Here is a 24,245-nt window from a genome sequence, read left to right as displayed (position 1 = left end):
ACAGTCCACTTCATCCATAACCCCTACCAATATACAGTCCACTTCATCCATAACCCATATTAATATACAGTCCACTTCATCCATAACCCATATCAATATACAGTCCACTTCATCCATAACCCATATCAATATACCCATACCAATATACAGTCCACTTCATCCATAACCCATACCAATATGCAGTCCACTTCCTCCATAACCCATATTAATATACAGTCCACTTCATCCATAACCCATACCAATATACAGTCCACTTCATCCATAACCCATATTAATATACAGTCCACTTCATCCATAACCCATACCAATACACAGTCCACTTCATCCATAACCCATACCAATATACCCATACCATTATACAGTCCACTTCATCCATAACCCATACCAATATACAGTCCACTTCATCCATAACCCATACCAATGTACAGTCCACTTCATCCATAACCCATACCAATATACAGTCCACTTCATCCATAACCCATAACAATATACAGTCCACTTCATCCATAACCCATACCAATATACAGTCCACTTCATCCATAACCCATACCAATATACAGTCCACTTCATCCATAACCCATACCAATATACAGTCCCCTTACTCCATAACCCATATCAATATACAGTCCACTTCATCCATAACCCATATTAATATACAGTCCACTTCATCCATAACCCATATCAATATACCCATACCAATATACAGTCCACTTCATCCATAACCCATACCAATATACAGTCCACTTCATCCATAACCCATATTAATATACAGTCCACTTCCTCCATAAACCATACCAATATACAGTCCACTTCATCCATAACCCATACCAATATACAGTCCACTTCATCCATAACCCATACCAATTTACAGTCCACTTCATCCATAACCCATATTAATATACAGTCCACTTCCTCCATAACCCATACCAATATACAGTCCACTTCATCCATAACCCATACCAATATACAGTCCACTTCATCCATAACCCATACCAATATACAGTCCACTTCCTCCATAACCCATACCAATATACAGTCCACTTCATCCATAACCCATACCAATATACAGTCCACTTCATCCATAACCCATATTAATATACCCATACCAATATACAGTCCACTTCATCCATAACCCATACCAATATACAGTCCACTTCATCCATAACCCATACCAATATACAGTCCACTTCATCCATAACCCATACCAATATACAGTCCACTTCCTCCATAACCCATACCAATATACAGTCCACTTCATCCATAACCCATACCAATATACAGTCCACTTCATCCATAACCCATATTAATATACCCATACCAATATACAGTCCACTTCATCCATAACCCATACCAATATACCCATACCAATATACAGTCCACTTCCTCCATAACCCATACCGATGTACAGTCCACTTCATCCATAACCCATATCAATATACCCATACCAATATACAGTCCCCTTACTCCATAACCCATATCAATATACCCATACCAATATACAGTCCACTTCATCCATAACCCATACCAATATACAGTCCACTTCATCCATAACCCATACCAATATACAGTCCACTTCATCCATAACCCATACCAATATACAGTCCACTTCATCCATAACCCATATTAATATACCCATACCAATATACAGTCCACTTCATCCATAACCCATACCAATATACAGTCCACTTCATCCATAACCCATACCAATATACAGTCCACTTCATCCATAACCCATACCAATATACAGTCCACTTCATCCATAACCCATATCAATATACCCATACCAATATACAGTCCACTTCATCCATAACCCATATTAATATACAGTCCACTTCATCCATAACCCATACCAATATACAGTCCACTTCATCCATAACCCATACCAATATACCCATACCAATATACAGTCCACTTCATCCATAACCCATATCAATATACAGTCCACTTCATCCATAACCCATACCAATATACCCATACCAATATACAGTCCACTTCATCCATAACCCATATCAATATACCCATACCAATATACAGTCCACTTCATCCATAACCCATACCAATATACAGTCCACTTCATCCATAACCCATATCAATATACAGTCCACTTCATCCATAACCCATACCAATATACAGTCCACTTCATCCATAACCCATACCAATATACAGTCCACTTCATCCATAACCCATACCAATATACAGTCCCCTTCCTTCATAGCGTATCTGTAGCTCTGCAGGAATCCAACTCACAATCCCGGTGTTTCTAGCATCACTCTCCAACCACCTGCATACACCTCAAACGCTATTGTCCTTTTTCTCCACAGGTTGTGTTTCTCTGGAGCCAGAGAGGGTCACCTGCCTTACCTGTTGGCCATGATCCACCTGAAAAACTGCACCCCTATTCCTGCTCTGCTAGTCTGTGTAAGTTACTGTACCCCTATTCCTGCTCTGCTAGTCTGTGTAAATTACTGCACCCCTATTCCTGCTCTGCTAGTCTGTGTAAATTACTGCACCCCTATTCCCGCTCTGCTAGTCTGTGTAAGTTACTGCACCCCTATTCCTGCTCTGCTAGTCTGTGTAAGTTACTGCACCCCTAATCCTGCTCTGCTAGTCTGTGTAAATTACTGCACCCCTATTCCCGCTCTGCTAGTCTGTGTAAATTACTGCTCCCCTATTCCTGCTCTGCTAGTCTGTGTAAATTACTACACCCCTATTCCCGCTCTGCTAGTCTGTGTAAGTTACTGCACCCCTATTCCTGCTCTGCTAGTCTGTGTTTAAATTACTGCACCCCTATTCCTGCTCTGCTAGTCTGTGTAAATTACTGCTCCCCTATTCCTGCTCTGCTAGTCTGTGTAAATTACTACACCCCTATTCCCGCTCTGCTAGTCTGTGTAAGTTACTGCACCCCTATTCCTGCTCTGCTAGTCTGTGTAAATTACTGCTCCCCTATTCCTGCTCTGCTAGTCTGTGTAAATTACTGCACCCCTATTCCCGCTCTGCTAGTCTGTGTAAGTTACTGCACCCCTATTCCTGCTCTGCTAGTCTGTGTAAATTACTGCACCCCTATTCCTGCTCTGCTAGTCTGTGTAAATTACTGCACCCCTATTCCTGCTCTGCTAGTCTGTGTAAGTTACTGCACCCCTATTCCTGCTCTGCTAGTCTGTGTAAGTTACTGCACCCCTATTCCCGCTCTGCTAGTCTGTGTAAGTTACTGCACCCCTATTCCTGCTCTGCTAGTCTGTGTAAATTACTGCACCCCTATTCCTGCTCTGCTAGTCTGTGTAAGTTACTGCACCCCTATTCCTGCTCTGCTAGTCTGTGTAAGTTACTGCACCCCTATTCCTCGCTATTTGTGTAGCCTCGCTACTGTATAGCCTCGCTACTGTGTGTAGCCTCGCTACTGTGTGTAGCCTCGCTACTGTATAGCCTCGCTACTGTATAGCCTCGCTACTGTGTGTAGCCTCGCTACTGTATAGTCTCGCTACTGTATAGCCTCGCTACTGTGTAGCTTCGCTACTGTATGTAGCCTCGCTACTGTATGTAGCCTCGCTACTGTATAGCCTTGCTACTTGTGTAGCCGCGCGCTGTGTAGCCTCGCTACTGTATAGCCTCGCTACTGTATAGCCTCGCTACTGTATCGCATCGCTACTGTATAGCCTCGCTACTGTATGGCATCGCTACTGTATAGCCTCGCTACTGTATGTAGCCTCGCTACTGTATAGCCTCGCTACTTTTATAGCCTCACTACTGTATAGCCTCGCTACTGTATATAGCCTCGCTACTGTATGTAGCCTTGCTACTGTATAGCCTCGCTACTTTTATAGCCTCACTACTGTATAACCTCGCTACTGTATAGCCTCGCTACTGTATAGCCTCACTACTGTATAGCCTCGCTACTGTATAGCCTCGCTACTGTATAGCCTCGCTACTGTATAGCCTCGCTACTGTATATAGCCTGTCTTTTTACTGTTGTTTTGTTTCTTGACCTACCTATTGTTCACCTAACACCTTTTTTGCTCTATTGGTTATTGGTAAGTAAAGCATTTCACTGTGAGGTTGACTGTTTCACTGCTGTGAGAGGGCTGTGCTATATAGCTTTGTGTATAATGTTATAGGCCCACAAAGTGTATGTTACGTCTATGTTTCATTGACCTCTGCTTCTCCTCCTCCTCCTCCTCCTCCACAGTGCGGAGCCACCATTGTGATCCTGTGTATCGGAGAGACTCACAACCTGATCAACTATGTGTCTTTTATCAACTTCCTGTCCTATGGAGTGACCATCGCCGGCCTGCTGTACTATCGCTGGAAGAGACCCAACCTGCTACGACCCATCAAGGTACAGCAGGCCTATATCTGCTGCTACTATATCTGATGCTATATCTGATGCTACTATATCTGATGCTACTATATCTGATGTTACTATATCTGATGTTACTATATCTGCTGCTACTATATCTGGTGGTACTATATCTGATGCTACTATATCTGATGTTACTATATCTGATGTTACTATATCTGATGCTACTATATCTGATGCTACTATATCTGATGCTACTATATCTGATGCTACTATATCTGATGTTACTATATCTGGTGCTACTATATCTGATGCTACTATATCTGCTGCTACTATATCTCATGCTACTATATCTGATGCTACTATATCTGATGCTACTATATCTGATGTTACTATATCTGATGCTACTATATCTGCTGCTACTATATCTGGTGCTACTATATCTGGTGCTACTATATCTGGTGCTACTATATCTGGTGCTACTATATCTGGTGCTACTATATCTGATGCTACTATATCTGATGCTACTATATCTGCTGCTACTATATCTGGTGATACTATATCTGCTGCTACTATATCTCATGCTACTATATCTGCTGCTACTATATCTGGTGCTACTATATCTGCTGCTACTATATCTGATGCTACTATATCTGATGCTACTATATCTGATGCTACTATATCTGCTGCTACTATATCTGCTGCTACTATATCTGCTGCTACTATATCTGGTGGTACTATATCTGCTGCTACTATATCTCATGCTACTATATCTGCTGCTACTATATCTGATGCTACTATATCTGATTCTACTATATCTGATGCTACTATATCTGATTCTACTATATCTGATGGTACTATATCTGATGTTACTATATCTGATATTACTATATCTGATGCTACTATATCTGATATTACTATATCTGATGGTACTATATCTGATGTTACTATATCTGATATTACTATATCTGATGGTACTAAATCTGATGCTACTATATCTGATTCTACTATATCTGATGGTACTATATCTGATGTTACTATATCTGATATTACTATATCTGATGCTACTATATCTGGTGCACACCGTAACCAGGAAATTAACTGGTCATTCTCCCCCCTCCCCCTCTCCCTTCAGGTGAGTGTGTTGGTCCCTATCAGCTACCTGGTGTTCTGGGCGGTGCTGCTGGGGTTCAGCCTGTACTCGGAGCCCGTGGTGTGTGGCATGGGGATCGTCATCATGCTCACCGGGGTACCCGTCTACTTCGTCGGAGTCCACTGGAAGAACAAGCCCAGATGTGTCTACAGGGTTGTGGGTGAGTGACTCCTACACTCCTCGTATTGCATGTCCATGTCAGGTCATTCACCAGACGCTCTGACTCAGAGCAAACTTACAGTCATTCAACTAAGGTAGGTAAGACAACCACAACTACAGTCATGCTGCCGTCTCTGGATCGACACTGATAAGGTAGCAGAATGACATGCTGCCGTCTCTGGATCGACACTGATAAGGTAGCAGAATGACATGCTGCCGTCTCTGGATCGACACTGATAAGGCAGCAGAATGACATGCTGCCGTCTCTGCATCGACACTGATAAGATAGCAGAATGACATGCTGCCGTCTCTGCATCGACACTGATAAGGTAGCAGAATGACATGCTGCCGTCTCTGGATCGACACTGATAAGGCAGCAGAATGACATGCTGCCGTCTCTGGATCGACACTGATAAGGTAGCAGAATGACATGCTGCCGTCTCTGCATCGACACTGATAAGGTAGCAGAATGACATGCTGCCGTCTCTGTATCGACACTGATAAGGCAGCAGAATGACATGCTGCCGTCTCTGCATCGACACTGATAAGGCAGCAGAATGACATGCTGCCGTCTCTGCATCGACACTGATAAGGTAGCAGAATGACATGCTGCCGTCTCTGTATCGACACTGATAAGGTAGCAGAATGACATGCTGCCGTCTCTGCATCGACACTGATAAGGCAGCAGAATGACATGCTGCCGTCTCTGCATCGACACTGATAAGGTAGCAGAATGACATGCTGCCGTCTCTGTATCGACACTGATAAGGTAGCAGAATGACATGCTGCCGTCTCTGTATGGACACTGATAAGGTAGCAGAATGACATGCTGCCGTCTCTGCATCGACACTGATAAGGCAGCAGAATGACATGCTGCCGTCTCTGCATCGACACTGATAAGGCAGCAGAATGACATGCTGCCGTCTCTGTATGGACACTGATAAGGCAGCAGAATGACATGCTGCCGTCTCTGTATGGACACTGATAAGGTAGCAGAATGACATGCTGCCGTCTCTGTATGGACACTGATAAGGCAGCAGAATGACATGCTGCCGTCTCTGTATGGACACTGATAAGGCAGCAGAATGACATGCTGCCGTCTCTGTATGGACACTGATAAGGCAGCAGAATGACATGCTGCCGTCTCTGGATCGACACTGATAAGGCAGCAGAATGACATGCTGCCGTCTCTGCATCGACACTGATAAGGTAGCAGAATGACATGCTGCCGTCTCTGCATCGACACTGATAAGGTAGCAGACTGACATGCTGCCGTCTCTGCATCGACACCGATAAGGCAGCAGAATGACATGCTGCCGTCTCTGCATCGACACTGATAAGGCAGCAGAATGACATGCTGCCGTCTCTGTATCGACACTGATAAGGCAGCAGAATGACATGCTGCCGTCTCTGGATCGACACTGATAAGGCAGCAGAATGACATGCTGCCGTCTCTGCATCGACACTGATAAGGCAGCAGAATGACATGCTGCCGTCTCTGCATCGACACTGATAAGGTAGCAGAATGACATGCTGCCGTCTCTGCATCGACACTGATAAGGTAGCAGAATGACATGCTGCCGTCTCTGGATCGACACTGATAAGGCAGCAGAATGACATGCTGCCGTCTCTGCATCGACACTGATAAGGCAGCAGAATGACATGCTGCCGTCTCTGGATCGACACTGATAAGGCAGCAGAATGACATGCTGCCGTCTCTGTATGGACACTGATAAGGTAGCAGAATGACATGCTGCCGTCTCTGTATGGACACTGATAAGGCAGCAGAATGACATGCTGCCGTCTCTGCATCGACACTGATAAGGCAGCAGAATGACATGCTGCCGTCTCTGTATGGACACTGATAAGGCAGCAGAATGACATGCTGCCGTCTCTGCATCGACACTGATAAGGCAGCAGAATGACATGCTGCCGTCTCTGCATCGACACTGATAAGGTAGCAGAATGACATGCTGCCGTCTCTGTATCGACACTGATAAGGCAGCAGAATGACATGCTGCCGTCTCTGCATCGACACTGATAAGGTAGCAGAATGACATGCTGCCGTCTCTGGATCGACACTGATAAGGCAGCAGAATGACATGCTGCCGTCTCTGCATCGACACTGATAAGGTAGCAGAATGACATGCTGCCGTCTCTGGATCGACACTGATAAGGCAGCAGAATGACATGCTGCCGTCTCTGCATCGACACTGATAAGGCAGCAGAATGACATGCTGCCGTCTCTGTATCGACACTGATAAGGCAGCAGAATGACATGCTGCCGTCTCTGTATGGACACTGATAAGGCAGCAGAATGACATGCTGCCGTCTCTGCATCGACACTGATAAGGTAGCAGAATGACATGCTGCCGTCTCTGTATCGACACTGATAAGGTAGCAGAATGACATGCTGCCGTCTCTGTATCGACACTGATAAGGCAGCAGAATGACATGCTGCCGTCTCTGCATCGACACTGATAAGGTAGCAGAATGACATGCTGCCGTCTCTGTATGGACACTGATAAGGCAGCAGAATGACATGCTGCCGTCTCTGCATCGACACTGATAAGGTAGCAGAATGACATGCTGCCGTCTCTGTATCGACACTGATAAGGCAGCAGAATGACATGCTGCCGTCTCTGCATCGACACTGATAAGGCAGCAGAATGACATGCTGCCGTCTCTGGATCGACACTGATAAGGTAGCAGAATGACATGCTGCCGTCTCTGCATCGACACTGATAAGGCAGCAGAATGACATGCTGCCGTCTCTGCATCGACACTGATAAGGTAGCAGAATGACATGCTGCCGTCTCTGTATCGACACTGATAAGGCAGCAGAATGACATGCTGCCGTCTCTGCATCGACACTGATAAGGTAGCAGAATGACATGCTGCCGTCTCTGCATCGACACTGATAAGGTAGCAGAATGACATGCTGCCGTCTCTGTATGGACACTGATAAGGTAGCAGAATGACATGCTGCCGTCTCTGTATCGACACTGATAAGGCAGCAGAATGACATGCTGCCGTCTCTGCATCGACACTGATAAGGTAGCAGAATGACATGCTGCCGTCTCTGCATCGACACTGATAAGGTAGCAGAATGACATGCTGCCGTCTCTGTATGGACACTGATAAGGTAGCAGAATGACATGCTGCCGTCTCTGTATCGACACTGATAAGGCAGCAGAATGACATGCTGCCGTCTCTGCATCGACACTGATAAGGCAGCAGAATGACATGCTGCCGTCTCTGTATCGACACTGATAAGGTAGCAGAATGACATGCTGCCGTCTCTGTATCGACACTGATAAGGCAGCAGAATGACATGCTGCCGTCTCTGCATCGACACTGATAAGGCAGCAGAATGACATGCTGCCGTCTCTGCATCGACACTGATAAGGTAGCAGAATGACATGCTGCCGTCTCTGCATCGACACTGATAAGGCAGCAGAATGACATGCTGCCGTCTCTGCATCGACACTGATAAGGCAGCAGAATGACATGCTGCCGTCTCTGCATCGACACTGATAAGGTAGCAGAATGACATGCTGCCGTCTCTGCATCGACACTGATAAGGTAGCAGAATGACATGCTGCCGTCTCTGCATCGACACTGATAAGGCAGCAGAATGACATGCTGCCGTCTCTGTATGGACACTGATAAGGCAGCAGAATGACATGCTGCCGTCTCTGCATCGACACTGATAAGGTAGCAGAATGACATGCTGCCGTCTCTGCATCGACACTGATAAGGCAGCAGAATGACATGCTGCCGTCTCTGCATCGACACTGATAAGGCAGCAGAATGACATGCTGCCGTCTCTGTATTGACACTGATAAGGCAGCAGAATGACATGCTGCCGTCTCTGCATCGACACTGATAAGGTAGCAGAATGACATGCTGCCGTCTCTGCATCGACACTGATAAGGCAGCAGAATGACATGCTGCCGTCTCTGTATCGACACTGATAAGGTAGCAGAATTACATGCTGCCGTCTCTGCATCGACACTGATAAGGCAGCAGAATGACATGCTGCCGTCTCTGGATCGACACTGATAAGGTAGCAGAATGACATGCTGCCGTCTCTGCATCGACACTGATAAGGTAGCAGAATGACATGCTGCCGTCTCTGCATCGACACTGATAAGGTAGCAGAATGACATGCTGCCGTCTCTGCATCGACACTGATAAGGTAGCAGAATGACATGCTGCCGTCTCTGGATCGACACTGATAAGGCAGCAGAATGACATGCTGCCGTCTCTGCATCGACACTGATAAGGTAGCAGAATGACATGCTGCCGTCTCTGCATCGACACTGATAAGGTAGCAGAATGACATGCTGCCGTCTCTGCATCGACACTGATAAGGTAGCAGAATGACATGCTGCCGTCTCTGCGTCGACACTGATAAGGCAGCAGAATGACATGCTGCCGTCTCTGCATCGACACTGATAAGGCAGCAGACTGACATGCTGCCGTCTCTGCATCGACACTGATAAGGTAGCAGAATGACATGCTGCCGTCTCTGCATCGACACTGATAAGGCAGCAGACTGACATGCTGCCGTCTCTGCATCGACACTGATAAGGTAGCAGAATGACATGCTGCCGTCTCTGTGTCGACACTGATAAGGTAGCAGAATTACATTTTTGTCATGAAGTTGTGATCTACCACTAGAGGGCAGTACAAGCCTGCTTTTCTAGAAGGCACCCAAACACTATCATGTTGAGTCAAGTGTTGAAATCAGCGACTTTACTGTAAATGTCTCTGACCCCGCTGCCTGTCTGTTCTGTTCCAGAGTGTGTGACCTACGTGGGTCAGAAGCTGTGTTTTGTGGTGTTCCCCCAAGAAGACCTGTCAGAGATCACCCCCCTCACAGCCTCGGATAAACACAGCGACTGAACGAGACCCCTCACAGCCTCGGATAAACACAACGACTGAACGAGACCCCCCCCCCTCACAGCCTCGGATAAACACAACGACTGAACGAGACCCCCCCCCCTCACAGCCTCGGATAAACACAACGACTGAACGAGACCCCCCCCCCTCACAGCCTCGGATAAACACAACGACTGAACGAGACCCCCCCCCCTCACAGCCTCGGATAAACACAACGACTGAATGACCCCCCCCCTCGCAGCCTCGGATAAACACAACGACTGAATGACCCCCCCCCTCGCAGCCTCGGATAAACACAACGACTGAACGAGCCCCCCCCCCCCTACAGCCTCGGATAAACACAACGACTGAACGAGCCCCCCCCCTCACAGCCTCCGATAAACACGACTGAACGAGGACCCCCTCACAGCCTCGGATAAACTCAACGACTGAATGACCCCCCCCTCACAGCCTCGGATAAACACATCGACTGAACGAGACCCCCCTCACAGCCTCCGATAAACACAACGACTGAATGACCCCCCCCCTCACAGCCTCGGATAAACACAACGACTGAATGACCCCCCCCCCCCCCCTACAGCCTCGGATAAACACAACGACTGAACGAGCCCCCCCCCCTACAGCCTCCGATAAACACAACGACTGAACGAGCCTCCCCCCTACAGCCTCGGATAAACACAACGACTGAACGAACCCCCCCCCTCACAGCCTCCGATAAACACAACGACTGAACGAGCCCCCCCCCTACAGCCTCGGATAAACACAGCGACTGAACGAGCCCCCCCTACAGCCTCGGATAAACACAACGACTGAACGAGCCCCCCCCTACAGCCTCGGATAAACACAACGACTGAACGAGCCCCCCCCCCTCACAGCCTCCGATAAACACAACGACTGAACGAGCCCCCCCCCCTACAGCCTCGGATAAACACAACGACTGAACGAGGCCCCCCCCCTACAGCCTCGGATAAACACAACGACTGAACGAGGCCCCCCTACAGCCTCGGATAAACACAGCGACTGAACGAGCCCCCCCCCCTACAGCCTCGGATAAACACAGCGACTGAACGAGGCCCCCCCCCTCACAGCCTCCGATAAACACAACGACTGAACGAGCCCCCCCCCTACAGCCTCGGATAAACACAACGACTGAACGAGGCCCCCCCCTACAGCCTCGGATAAACACAACGACTGAACGAGCCCCCCCCCCTCACAGCCTCCGATAAACACAACGACTGAACGAGCCCCCCCCCTCCAGCCTCGGATAAACACAGCGACTGAACACCTCTCTCCCTCCAGGGGAGGGGCTGAGGGGGCTGAGCTGCCAGAACGGCCTGATCCGTCTGCCTACCAGGGACTTTTTAAACCTCTTTCTGTTCGTTGCCTTCTACTCCCTGGATTGCATCCCAAATGGCACCGTATTCCCTATATAGTGCACTACTTTTGAGCAGAGCCTTATGGAACCCTATTCCCTATGTAGTGCACTACTTATGAGCAAAGCACCATGGACCCTGGTGTAAAGTAGTGCACTACATAGGGAATAGAGTACTATTTGTGCCACACAGGGTCTCTCCTCAACAGTAAAGAGAGAGTTTCCATCCTGGTACTTCTGAGAGGCTGTCTCAGGCTCGTCCATCCTGGTACTTCTGAGAGGCTGTCTCAGGCTCGTCCATCCTGGTACTTCTGAGAGGCTGTCTCAGGCCCGTCCATCCTGGTACTTCTGAGAGGCTGTCTCAGGGCTCGTCCATCCTGGTACTTCTGAGAGGCTGTCTCAGGGCTCGTCCATCCTGGTACTTCTGAGAGGCTGTCTCAGGCCCTTCCATCCTGGTACTTCTGAGAGGCTGTCTCAGGCCCGTCCATCCTGGTACTTCTGAGAGGCTGTCTCAGGCCCGTCCATCCTGGTACTTCTGAGAGGCTATCTCAGGGCTCGTCCATCCTGGTACTTCTGAGAGGCTGTCTCAGGCCCTTCCATCCTGGTACTTCTGAGAGGCTGTCTCAGGCTCGTCCATCCTGGTACTTCTGAGAGGCTGTCTCAGGCCCGTCCATCCTGGTACTTCTGAGAGGCTGTCTCAGGCCCGTCCATCCTGGTACTTCTGAGAGGCTGTCTCAGGCTCGTCCATCCTGGTACTTCTGAGAGGCTGTCTCAGGGCCCGTCCATCCTGGTACTTCTGAGAGGCTGTCTCAGGCCCGTCCATCCTGGTACTTCTGAGAGGCTGTCTCAGGCCCGTCCATCCTGGTACTTCTGAGAGGCTGTCTCAGGCTCGTCCATCCTGGTACTTCTGAGAGGCTGTCTCAGGCCCGTCCATCCTGGTACTTCTGAGAGGCTGTCTCAGGCCCGTCCATCCTGGTACTTCTGAGAGGCTGTCTCAGGCTCGTCCATCCTGGTACTTCTGAGAGGCTGTCTCAGGCTCGTCCATCCTGGTACTTCTGAGAGGCTGTCTCAGGCTCGTCCATCCTGGTACTTCTGAGAGGCTGTCTCAGGCTCGTCCATCCTGGTACTTCTGAGAGGCTGTCTCAGGCTCGTCCATCCTGGTACTTCTGAGAGGCTGTCTCAGGCTCGTCCATCCTGGTACTTCTGAGAGGCTGTCTCAGGCTCGTCCATCCTGGTACTTCTGAGAGGCTGTCTCAGGCCCTTCCATCCTGGTACTTCTGAGAGGCTGTCTCAGGCTCGTCCATCCTGGTACTTCTGAGAGGCTGTCTCAGGCTGTGTTTAGTGGGAGGGGCATCAGGGATCAGGAAAGGTTGTATTGGTCGATACCCCTCGCCTTCTCTTCACTAGACAACCAATGCCAAGACACCGTACTCAAGGAACTTTTGTTTTCTGAGATATTTGTTTTCTTTTTTTTTTATTAGCATTTGTTTTTGAAATGAGTCTAATCTTTGTCAATTTTATTGTGCCTTACAAGTGGGAATAGTTTAAAAAAAAATGTTTAGTTTATTTGATGCGGCCTATTGATTATGTGGTGATATTAAGTTGAACCTGTGTAGTATTCCCTGAGGTACAGTAGTATTTGCAGTGGTTTTCCATTGGCTGCTACTACTTCCTATGACTTCCACTGAGCTGTTTTCCCTGTACTAACTTCTAGAGTTTGGTGTTGACGGGATATGGTCTGACCTGTACTAACTTCTAGAGTTTGGTGTTGACGGGATACCTCTCTGCGTCCCAAATGGCACCCTATTCCATTGATAGTGCACTACTTTTGTGCATTACATAGGGAATAGGGTGCCATTGTTTACACCACCACGGTCTCTCTCTGTCTCTTCCTGGAAGACGGATGCTTCAGTTAAGCATTCAGCAGGGAACGGTTCCAAACTAAACCCAGGGAACGGTTCCAAACTAAACCCAGGGAACGGTTCCAAACTAAACCCAGGGAACGGTTCCAAACTAAACCCAGGGATCGGTTCCAAACTAAACCCAGGGATCGGTTCCAAACTAAACCCTGGGAACGGTTCCAAACTAAACCCAGGGAACGGTTCCAAACTAAACCCTGGGAACGGTTCCAAACTAAACCCAGGGAACGGTTCCAAACTAAACCCTGGGAACGGTTCCAAACTAAACCCAGGGAACGGTTCCAAACTAAACCCAGGGAACGGTTCCAAACTAAACCCAGGGAACGGTTCCAAACTAAACCCAGGGAACGGTTCCAAACTAAACCCAGGGAACGGTTCCAAACTAAACCCAGGGAACGGTTCCAAACTAAACCCAGGGAACGATTCCAAACTAAACCCTGGGAACGGTTCCAAACTAAACCCAGGGAACGGTTCCAAACTAAACCCAGCAGCACTCAACTTGCTTCAATCGACTTGCTTCAATCGACTTGCTTCAGCAAGGCAATATCAGATGTAAAGTGAAGTGGCATTTTTTTATATCAGACGCCAAGTACATAGAGTCAATAGTACTTTCTCATTGACGCACAAGTACAATATCCACAACTAGTGAAAACTCCTGAAAAGACAGAGAGGAGATTGAAAACTATTGAAAACTCCTGAAAAGACAGAGAGGAGATTGAAAACTATTGAAAACTCCTGAAAAGACAGAGAGGAGATTGAAAACCATTGAAAACTCCTGAAAAGACAGAGAGGAGATTGAAAACTATTGAAAACTCCTGAAAAGACAAAGGAGATTGAAAACGATTGAAAACTCCTGATAAGACAGAGAGGAGATTGAAAACTATTGAAAACTCCTGAAAAGACAGAGAGGAGATTGAAAACTATTGAAAACTTATGAAAAGACAGAGAGGAGATTGAAAACTATTGAAAACTTCTGAAAAATCATAGAGGAGATTGAAAACTATTGAAAACTCCTGAAAAGACAGAGAGGAGATTGAAAACTCCTGAAAAGACAGAGAGGAGATTGAAAACTCCTGAAAAGACAGAGAGGAGATTGAAAACTATTGAAAACTTCTGAAAAGACAGAGAGGAGATTGAGAACTATTGAAAACTATTGAAAAGACAGAGAGGAGATTGAAAACTCCTGAAAAGACAGAGAGGAGATTGAGAACTATTGAAAACTATTGAAAAGACAGAGAGGAGATTGAGAACTATTGAAAACTATTGAAAAGACAGAGAGGAGATTGAAAACTATTGAAAACTCCTGAAAAGACAGAGAGGAGATTGAAAACTCCTGAAAAGACAGAGAGGAGATTGAAAAGTATTGAAAACTTCTGAAAAGACAGAGAGGAGATTGAGAACTATTGAAAACGATTGAAAAGACAGAGAGGAGATTGAAAACTATTGAAAACTCCTGAAAAGACAGAGAGGAGATTGAAAACTCCTGAAAAGACAGAGAGGAGATTGAAAAGTATTGAAAACTTCTGAAAAGACAGAGAGGAGATTGAGAACTATTGAAAACTATTGAAAAGACAGAGAGGAGATTGAAAACTATTGAAAACTCCTGAAAAGACAGAGAGGAGATTGAAAACTCCTGAAAAGACAGAGAGGAGATTGAGAACTATTGAAAACTTTTGAAAAGACAGAGAGGAGATTGAAAACTATTGAAAACTCCTGAAAAGACAGAGAGGAGATTGAAAACTCCTGAAAAGACAGAGAGGAGATTGAAAACTATTGAAAACTCCTGAAAAGACAGAGAGAAGATTGAAAACTATTGAAAACTCCTGAAAAGACAGAGAGGAGATTGAAAACTCCTGAAAAGACAGAGAGGAGATTGAAAACTCCTGAAAAGACAGAGAGGAGATTGAAAACTATTGAAAACTCCTGAAAAGACAAAGAGGAGATTGAAAACTATTGAAAAGACAGAGAGGAGATTGAAAACTATTGAAAACTCCTGAAAAGACAGAGAGGAGATTGAAAACTCCTGAAATGACAGAAAGGAGATTGAAAACTCCTGAAAAGACAGAGAGGAGATTGAAAACTCCTGAAAAGACAGAGAGGAGATTGAAAACTATTGAAAACTCCTGAAAAGACAGAGAGGAGATTGAAAACTCCTGAAAAGACAGAGAGGAGATTGAAAAGTATTGAAAACTTCTGAAAAGACAGAGAGGAGATTGAGAACTATTGAAAACTATTGAAAAGACAGAGAGGAGATTGAAAACTATTGAAAACTCCTGAAAAGACAGAGAGGAGATTGAAAACTCCTGAAAAGACAGAGAGGAGATTGAAAACTATTGAAAACTCCTGAAAAGACAGAGAGGAGATTGAAAACTATTGAAAACTCCTGAAAAGACAGAGAGGAGATTGAAAACTATTGAAAACTCCTGAAAAGACAGAGAGGAGATTGAAAACTATTAAAAAATCTCTGGAACTCATTTGAGTCTATGCAAACAGTGTTTGGGATTCCAGACTAGGAGTGCGCCTCAAATGGTACCATATTCTCTACGTAGAGCACTACTTTTGACCAGGGTCTATAGGGTAGTAGTGCACTACTTTTGACCAGGCTCTATAGGGTAGTAGTGCACTACTTTTGACCAGAGTGCATACAGCTCAGCTCAAAGCAGTGCACTACATAGGGAATAGGGTACGGTTAGGAACGAAGCCTAGTAATGTTCATGTTTTTTTATTGCCTTTTATAGCCTACAACACTAGATAGTGAGGACTGAGGTTTCTGCACTAGAACCTCTCTGCAGGGTTTTTAGTGCCGAGGGGTCAGTAACTATGCCACTAATATCAAGGGATGCTTCCTTCTCATCTGCCTATAAACAGCACTGCCAATCATTATGAAATTATGAGTCCACAGAGCTAATTCACTGTGTTCCAGACAGTACTTTCAAAATGGCTCCACTTCCTCATCTAATTCACTGTGTTCCAGACAGTACTTTCAAAATGGCGCTCCACTTCCTCATCTAATTTACTGTGTTCCAGACAGTACTTTCAAAATGGCGCTCCACTTCCTCATCTAATTCACTGTGTTCCAGACAGTACTTTCAAAATGGCTCCACTTCCTCATCTAATTCACTGTGTTCCAGACAGTACTTTCAAAATGGCGCTCCACTTCCTCATTTCCACTTCCTCCTAGTCCCTCCTCCTCCACAGACAGTCACTGTGTGTCCCTAGTCCCTCCTCCTCTACAGACAGTCACTGTGTGTCCTTAGTCCCTCCTCCTCTACAGACAGTCACTGTGTGTCCCTAGTCCCCTCCTCCTCTACAGACAGTCACTGTGTGTCCCTAGTCCCCTCCTCCTCTACAGACAGTCACTATGTGTCCCTAGTCCCTCCTCCTCCACAGACAGTCACTGTGTGTCCCTAGTCCCTCCTCCTCTACAGACAGTCACTGTGTGTCCCTAGTCCCTCCTCCTCTACAGACAGTCACTGTGTGTCCCTAGTCCCTCCTCCTCTACAGACAGTCACTGTGTGTCCCTAGTCCCCTCCTCCTCTACAGACAGTCACTGTGTGTCCCTAGTCCCCTCCTCCTCCACAGACAGTCACTGTGTGTCCCTAGTCCCCTCCTCCTCCACAGACAGTCACTGTGTGTCCCTAGTCCCCTCCTCTACAGACAGTCACTGTGTGTCCCTAGTCCCTCCTCCTCTACAGACAGTCACTGTGTGTCCCTAGTCCCTCCTCCTCTACAGACAGTCACTGTGTGTCCCTAGTCCCTCCTCCTCTACAGACAGTCACTGTGTGTCCCTAGTCCCCTCCTCCTCTACAGACAGTCACTGTGTGTCCCTAGTCCCCTCCTCCTCTACAGACAGTCACTGTGTGTCCCTAGTCCCTCCTCCTCTACAGACAGTCACTGTGTGTCCCTAGTCCCCTCCTCCCCTACTTTCCTCTGCATGCTGTGGATTTCACCATGACTTCTCCTGAACGGTGTGGGTCTGCTGCTTCACACACTCTGAGTGTGTTCCATGTGGTCTGTTTTTTGCAGTCCTGATGCACATCTCAGAAGATTACAATATGTCATATTTATGAGCTGCCTGAGATGTTAAAAAACCCTCTCCGGGAATTGTGACTGGGAACGCACCCACACCCTCAATGATAATACTGTAAACCTGTCTGTCTGTTTTCTACAGTTTCCTTCATCAATGATAATACTGTAAACCTGTCTGTCTGTTTTCTGCAGTTTCCTTCATAATACTGTAAACATGTCTGTCTGTTTTCTACAGTTTCCTTCATAATACTGTAAACCTGTCTGTCTGTTTTCTACAGTTTCCTTCATCAATGATAATACTGTAAACCTGTCTGTCTGTTTTCTGCAGTTTCCTTCATAATACTGTAAACATGTCTGTCTGTTTTCTACAGTTTCCTTCCTAATACTGTAAACAGGTCTGTCTGTTTTCTACAGTTTCCTTCATCAATGATAATACTGTAAACCTGTCTGTCTGTTTTCTGCAGTTTCCTTCATAATACTGTAAACATGTCTGTCTGTTTTCTACAGTTTCCTTCATAATACTGTAAACCTGTCTGTCTGTTTTCTACAGTTTCCTTCATCAATGATAATACTGTAAACCTGTCTGTCTGTTTTCTGCAGTTTCCTTCATAATACTGTAAACCTGTCTGTCTGTTTTCTACAGTTTCCTTCATCAATGATAATACTGTTAACATGTCTGTCTGTTTTCTACAGTTTCCTTCATAATACTGTAAACAGGTCTGTGTGTTTTCTGCAGTTTCCTTCCAGCCCTCCCACAGTGAGGCACATTGTTAGCTCGACACAACAATGTAAATATTGTGTAAAGTTAAAGTCTCGGGGATTCACGGTAATCACCGCATTCCTCCGACGTGATACGTGCTGTCCACACGTAGTGTAACTATGGTGTATTTCTGGTGTACTTTACTGTTTTGTAAAATAATATAAAATGTATGAGGATAACAATAATAGCTTATTAAAAATAATTCTGAGGAACAAAAGTGACATTTTATATTTTCTAAGTTATTTGTGTGTGTTTATGTGTGCACAGAGGTATCTCTACTATCATCAGTGGTATCTCCAATATCATCAGTGGTACCTCTACTATCATCAGTGGTATCTCTACTATCATCAGTGGTACCTCTACTATCATCAGTGGTACCTCTACTATCATCAGTGGTACCTCTACTATCATCATTGGTAGGTATCTCTACTATCATCAGTGGTACCTCTACTATCATCAGTGGTACCTCTACTGTCATCAGTGGTAGGTATCTCTACTATCATCAGTGGTACCTCTACTATCATCAGTGGTACCTCTACTATCATCAGTGGTACCTCTACTATCATCAGTGGTAGGTACCTCTACTATCATCAGTGGTAGGTATCTCTACTATCATCAGTGGTACCTCTACTATCATCAGTGGTAGGTATCTCTACTATCATCAGTGGTATCTCTACTATCACCAGTGGTATCTCTACTATCATCAGTGGTATCTCTACTATCATCAGTGGTAGGTACCTCTGCTATCATCAGTGGTACCTCTACTATCATCAGTGGTACCTCTACTATCATCAGTGGTACCTCTACTATCATCAGTGGTACCTCTACTATCATCAGTGGTAGGTATCTCTACTATCATCAGTGGTAGGTACCTCTACTATCATCAGTGGTAGGTATCTCTACTATCATCAGTGGTACCTCTACTATCATCAGTGGTAGGTATCTCTACTATCATCAGTGGTATCTCTACTATCACCAGTGGTATCTCTACTATCATCAGTGGTATCTCTACTATCATCAGTGGTAGGTACCTCTGCTATCATCAGTGGTACCTCTACTATCATCAGTGGTACCTCTACTATCATCAGTGGTACCTCTACTATCATCAGTGGTACCTCTACTATCATCAGTGGTAGGTATCTCTACTATCATCAGTGGTAGGTACCTCTACTATCATCAGTGGTAGGTATCTCTACTATCATCAGTGGTACCTCTACTATCATCAGTGGTAGGTACCTCTACTATCATCAGTGGTACCTCTACTATCATCAGTGGTACCTCTACTATCATCAGTGGTACCTCTACTATCATCAGTGTTACCTCTACTATCATCAGTGGTACCTCTACTATCATCAGTGGTACCTCTACTATCATCAGTGGTAGGTATCTCTACTATCATCAGTGGTACCTCTACTATCATCAGTGGTACCTCTACTATCATCAGTGGTATCTCTACTATCATCAGTGGTACCTCTACTATCATCAGTGGTACCTCTACTATCATCAGTGGTACCTCTACTATCATCAGTGGTAGGTATCTCTACTATCATCAGTGGTACCTCTACTATCATCAGTGGTACCTCTACTATCATCAGTGGTACCTCTACTGTCATCAGTGGTACCTCTACTATCATCAGTGGTACCTCTACTATCATCAGTGGTAGGTATCTCTACTATCATCAGTGGTATATCTACTATCATCAGTGGTACCTCTACTGTCATCAGTGGTACCTCTGCTATCATCAGTGGTACCTCTACTATCATCAGTGGTACCTCTACTATCATCAGTGGTACCTCTACTATCATCAGTGGTATCTCTACTATCATCAGTGGTAGGTATCTCTACTATCATCAGTGGTATATCTACTATCATCAGTGGTATATCTACTATCATCAGTGGTACCTCTACTGTCATCAGTGGTACCTCTGCTATCATCAGTGGTACCTCTACTATCATCAGTGGTAGGTATCTCTACTATCATCAGTGGTAGGTATCTCTACTATCATCAGTGGTACCTCTACTATCATCAGTGGTAGGTATCTCTACTATCATCAGTGGTACCTCTACTATCATCAGTGGTACCTCTACTATCATCAGTGGTACCTCTACTGTCATCAGTGGTAGGTACCTCTACTATCATCAGTGGTACCTCTACTATCATCAGTGGTAGGTATCTCTACTATCATCAGTGGTACCTCTACTATCATCAGTGGTACCTCTACTATCATCAGTGGTACCTCTACTGTCATCAGTGGTAGGTACCTCTACTATCATCAGTGGTAGGTATCTCTACTATCATCAGTGGTACCTCTACTTGGTATCTCTACTATCATCAGTGGTATCTCTACTATCATCAGTGGTATCTCTACTATCATCAGTGGTACCTCTACTATCATCAGTTGTACCTCTACTATCATCAGTGGTAGGTATCTCTACTATCATCAGTGGTACCTCTACTTGGTATCTCTACTATCATCAGTGGTATCTCTACTATCATCAGTGGTACCTCTACTATCATCAGTGGTACCTCTACTATCATCAGTGGTAGGTACCTCTACTATCATCAGTGGTAGGTATCTCTACTATCATCAGTGGTAGGTATCTCTACTATCATCAGTGGTACCTCTACTATCATCAGTGGTAGGTACCTCTACTATCATCAGTGGTAGGTATCTCTACTATCATCAGTGTTACCTCTACTATCATCAGTGGTAGGTATCTCTACTATCATCAGTGGTACCTCTACTATCATCAGTTGTACCTCTACTATCATCAGTGGTAGGTATCTATATAATGTAGTGCACTATATAGGGAATAGGGTGCCATAGGACTCTGGTCTAAAGTAGTGCACTACATAGGGAATAGGGTGCCATAGGGCTCTGGTATAAAGTAGTGCACTACATAGGAAATAGGGTGCCATTTGGGACATTTACTTAGAGACAATCAGAAGGCTGTACAGTGTTGCTGCGGCAACAGCTCACCTCTAACTGACTGACTGACTGCAATCTCACTAACTCTCTCATGGCAACGTTCAAGTCTGGTTTACAGCGCAAATATACAAATAGTTTAAAGAATGAGAGAAACTAACTCATTTATACAACCATGTACACATATGTACAACTCTCTTCAGGTAGGGGGAACACATTATTATATATGCAGTATATAATTATACATATTAGGATTGTCAAAGTTAACATGTTTATAACGTGTTAATCCGTGACATTATTATCAGCTTACATTTTTGGGGGGATAGATTTTTAGTCAATGTCTTTACCGAAAGGAACCTTTTATAAGCAGACGTTTCCGCACGGACCCTTTTAAGGGCAGAACACAACACAGCTACAGTCAATGTTTGTGCCTTTACATGGAGTTCCTTTACATCGCTGAAGACCGTGTGCCTCTGGCATAAATCATATCAAAGTTATGTTCAATATTACCGGCGCTATGTTCTTTCTTTCTGCCGTGGATTTGTGCGCCTTTCGCGGGCCGCTTTCAAACTAGTCAGGAGCAATCCTTTTTGGGGGGTTTGATAACAAACGACATTGTTTAGCTAGCTAGTCATGTTACCTAGCCTGATAACTGACCACTGACGAGGCTATGCACACATTTGGATGGCACGGGAAGAACTGAAAATGAATGGGCTACTCAAAGACGTGCTTGTAACGTCTGCTTCCAACGCACACTCTCACACACGTAGATCCCCTGAACGCAGCTCACTCTCCAGATCCCCGACACCTGAATTCTGATCACCTGTTCACACACCTGTATGTCATTATCACACTCTATTTAGTTCACTTCTTTGCGCCTCATCACTGTGAGGTAATGTTTGTTTTATGACACACTTCTATTCGGAGGTCTGTGGTTCCCGTGATGTAATCATCATAACGATGCCTTTTCCCTGCCTGTACTGTTGCCCTTTTGGACCCCCTGTGTGTTACCTTCTGCCTGCCCCTGGACCCAGCTACCTGCCTCCTCCTGTGTATGACCTTCTGCCTGCCCCTGGACCCAGCTACCTGCCTCCTCCTGTGTATGACCTTCTGCCTGCCCCTGGACCCAGATACCTGCCTCCTCCTGTGGTCCTTTACTAATAAACACCTGTGCTTGAAACCAGCTCTCTGTCTCCCATCTTGTTCATTACAATGCTTCAAAGTGAGGCTGCATATGCAAGAGTGGGGTGAGGATGTGTGTGTGAGCAGGAGTTGTTTTATAGTGTCCCAGTGGGTGGAGATTTCCCTTAACTCTTAGCCAACAATTTCCGCAGCCCCGCTGAAATAGAATTAACATAATAAAAACATCCCTAGCAAAATCTGTAACGCTAGAGATACCTTTTTTTTTTGTCCACATTTTGTAACGTTACAGCCTTATTCTAAAATTGATCAAATTGTTTTTTTCCCCTCATCAATCTACACCCAATAACCCATAATGACGTCACAATACCCCATAATGACATCACAATACCCCATAATGACATCACAATACCCCATAATGACATCACAATACCCCATAATGACATCATAATACCCCATAATGACATCACAATACCCCATAATGACATCACAATACCCCATAATGACATCATAATACCCCATAAAGACATCACAATACCCCATAATGACGAAGCAATCCAATCAAGTTGTAGAAACATCTCAAGGATGATCAATGGAAACAGGATGCACCTGAGCTTAATTTCAAGTCTCATAGCAAAGGGGCTGAATACTTATGTAAATAAGGTATTTCTGTTTTGTTTTTTTTATAAATATTTGTCATTACGGGAAAAATAATTGAATCCATTTTAGAATAAGGCTCTAGCCTCACAAAATGTGTAAAATTCGAAAGGGTCTGAATATTTTCCCAATTCACTGTATGTATGGAGAAAGTGTATTTCCTAAAATAATAAATATTGTAATAAATACCATTTTAAATAACACAAGCATATTGCTATTACGTTGTTATAACCAACTTCTTTCTAAACAGGGTTTCTCACATACTCATAAGCAGAAACTGAGACCCACACACACCCAGAGACAGATGGCTGGCACAGACCTTTCATAAACACTGATAAGGCAGGAAAGGCCTTGATCAAGAGTGCTTGGGTCTGCATTTCACGAGATAATGAGACACACACATAACCAAGGACAGAGGGCTGACATAAACCTTTCATAAACACTGATTAAATAGGAACATCTGCGCACACACCTAATCTCCTGTTTTAGCTGAACATTTGGTAACAAAGAACTTTTGCTGCAAGACTCAGAAGGATGACGCACAGCTCATCAGGACCAATCTGAGAAGACAACAACCTGATCAGGACCAACCAGAAAACCAGATCTACCAGACTCAACCTACTTTCTGTCCTGTATAAAATGTCTATGCATTTCTGTTATCTGGGCTCTGTCTGCAGGTTCATTACGAGCTGAATGAACGAGTCCATGCATGCTTGTATCAGATATCTTTACCTCTGAATAAAACTGCATTTTATTATACGAATATCCACCCTGTCCAGAGTCTCTACTTCGTCTCAGTTCTCCAGTAAACTTGTGACATCAACAATATGTTTCCTGATTTCTTATACCTCTCAGATATAGGACAGACACTTCATAAGAAACGTCCTTTAGATGTGTGGGTGGGTCTATCTGTTACCCATGTGTAA

At 45.2% G+C, this 24,245-nt stretch overlaps 1 protein-coding gene across 1 annotated transcript in view; it reads left to right on the top strand.

Moving 5' to 3' along the window:
- Positions 1 to 11,075, top strand: part of LOC129838971 (asc-type amino acid transporter 1-like) — a 101,817-nt gene extending 90,742 nt beyond the window's left edge. The window contains exons 8-11 of the mRNA XM_055906235.1: positions 2,322 to 2,418; positions 4,184 to 4,333; positions 5,430 to 5,607; positions 10,414 to 11,075. Of these exons, the coding sequence (XP_055762210.1) occupies positions 2,322 to 2,418; positions 4,184 to 4,333; positions 5,430 to 5,607; positions 10,414 to 10,517 (529 nt within the window). The 3' untranslated portion in view covers positions 10,518 to 11,075. The remainder of the gene's footprint in view (positions 1 to 2,321; positions 2,419 to 4,183; positions 4,334 to 5,429; positions 5,608 to 10,413) is intronic.
- The last annotated feature ends 13,170 nt before the right edge of the window (positions 11,076 to 24,245 follow it).

This window comes from Salvelinus fontinalis, chromosome 40, assembly GCF_029448725.1.
Source record: "Salvelinus fontinalis isolate EN_2023a chromosome 40, ASM2944872v1, whole genome shotgun sequence".
Classification (NCBI taxonomy): domain Eukaryota; kingdom Metazoa; phylum Chordata; class Actinopteri; order Salmoniformes; family Salmonidae; genus Salvelinus; species Salvelinus fontinalis.
This window is presented reverse-complemented; position numbering and strand designations above follow the sequence as displayed.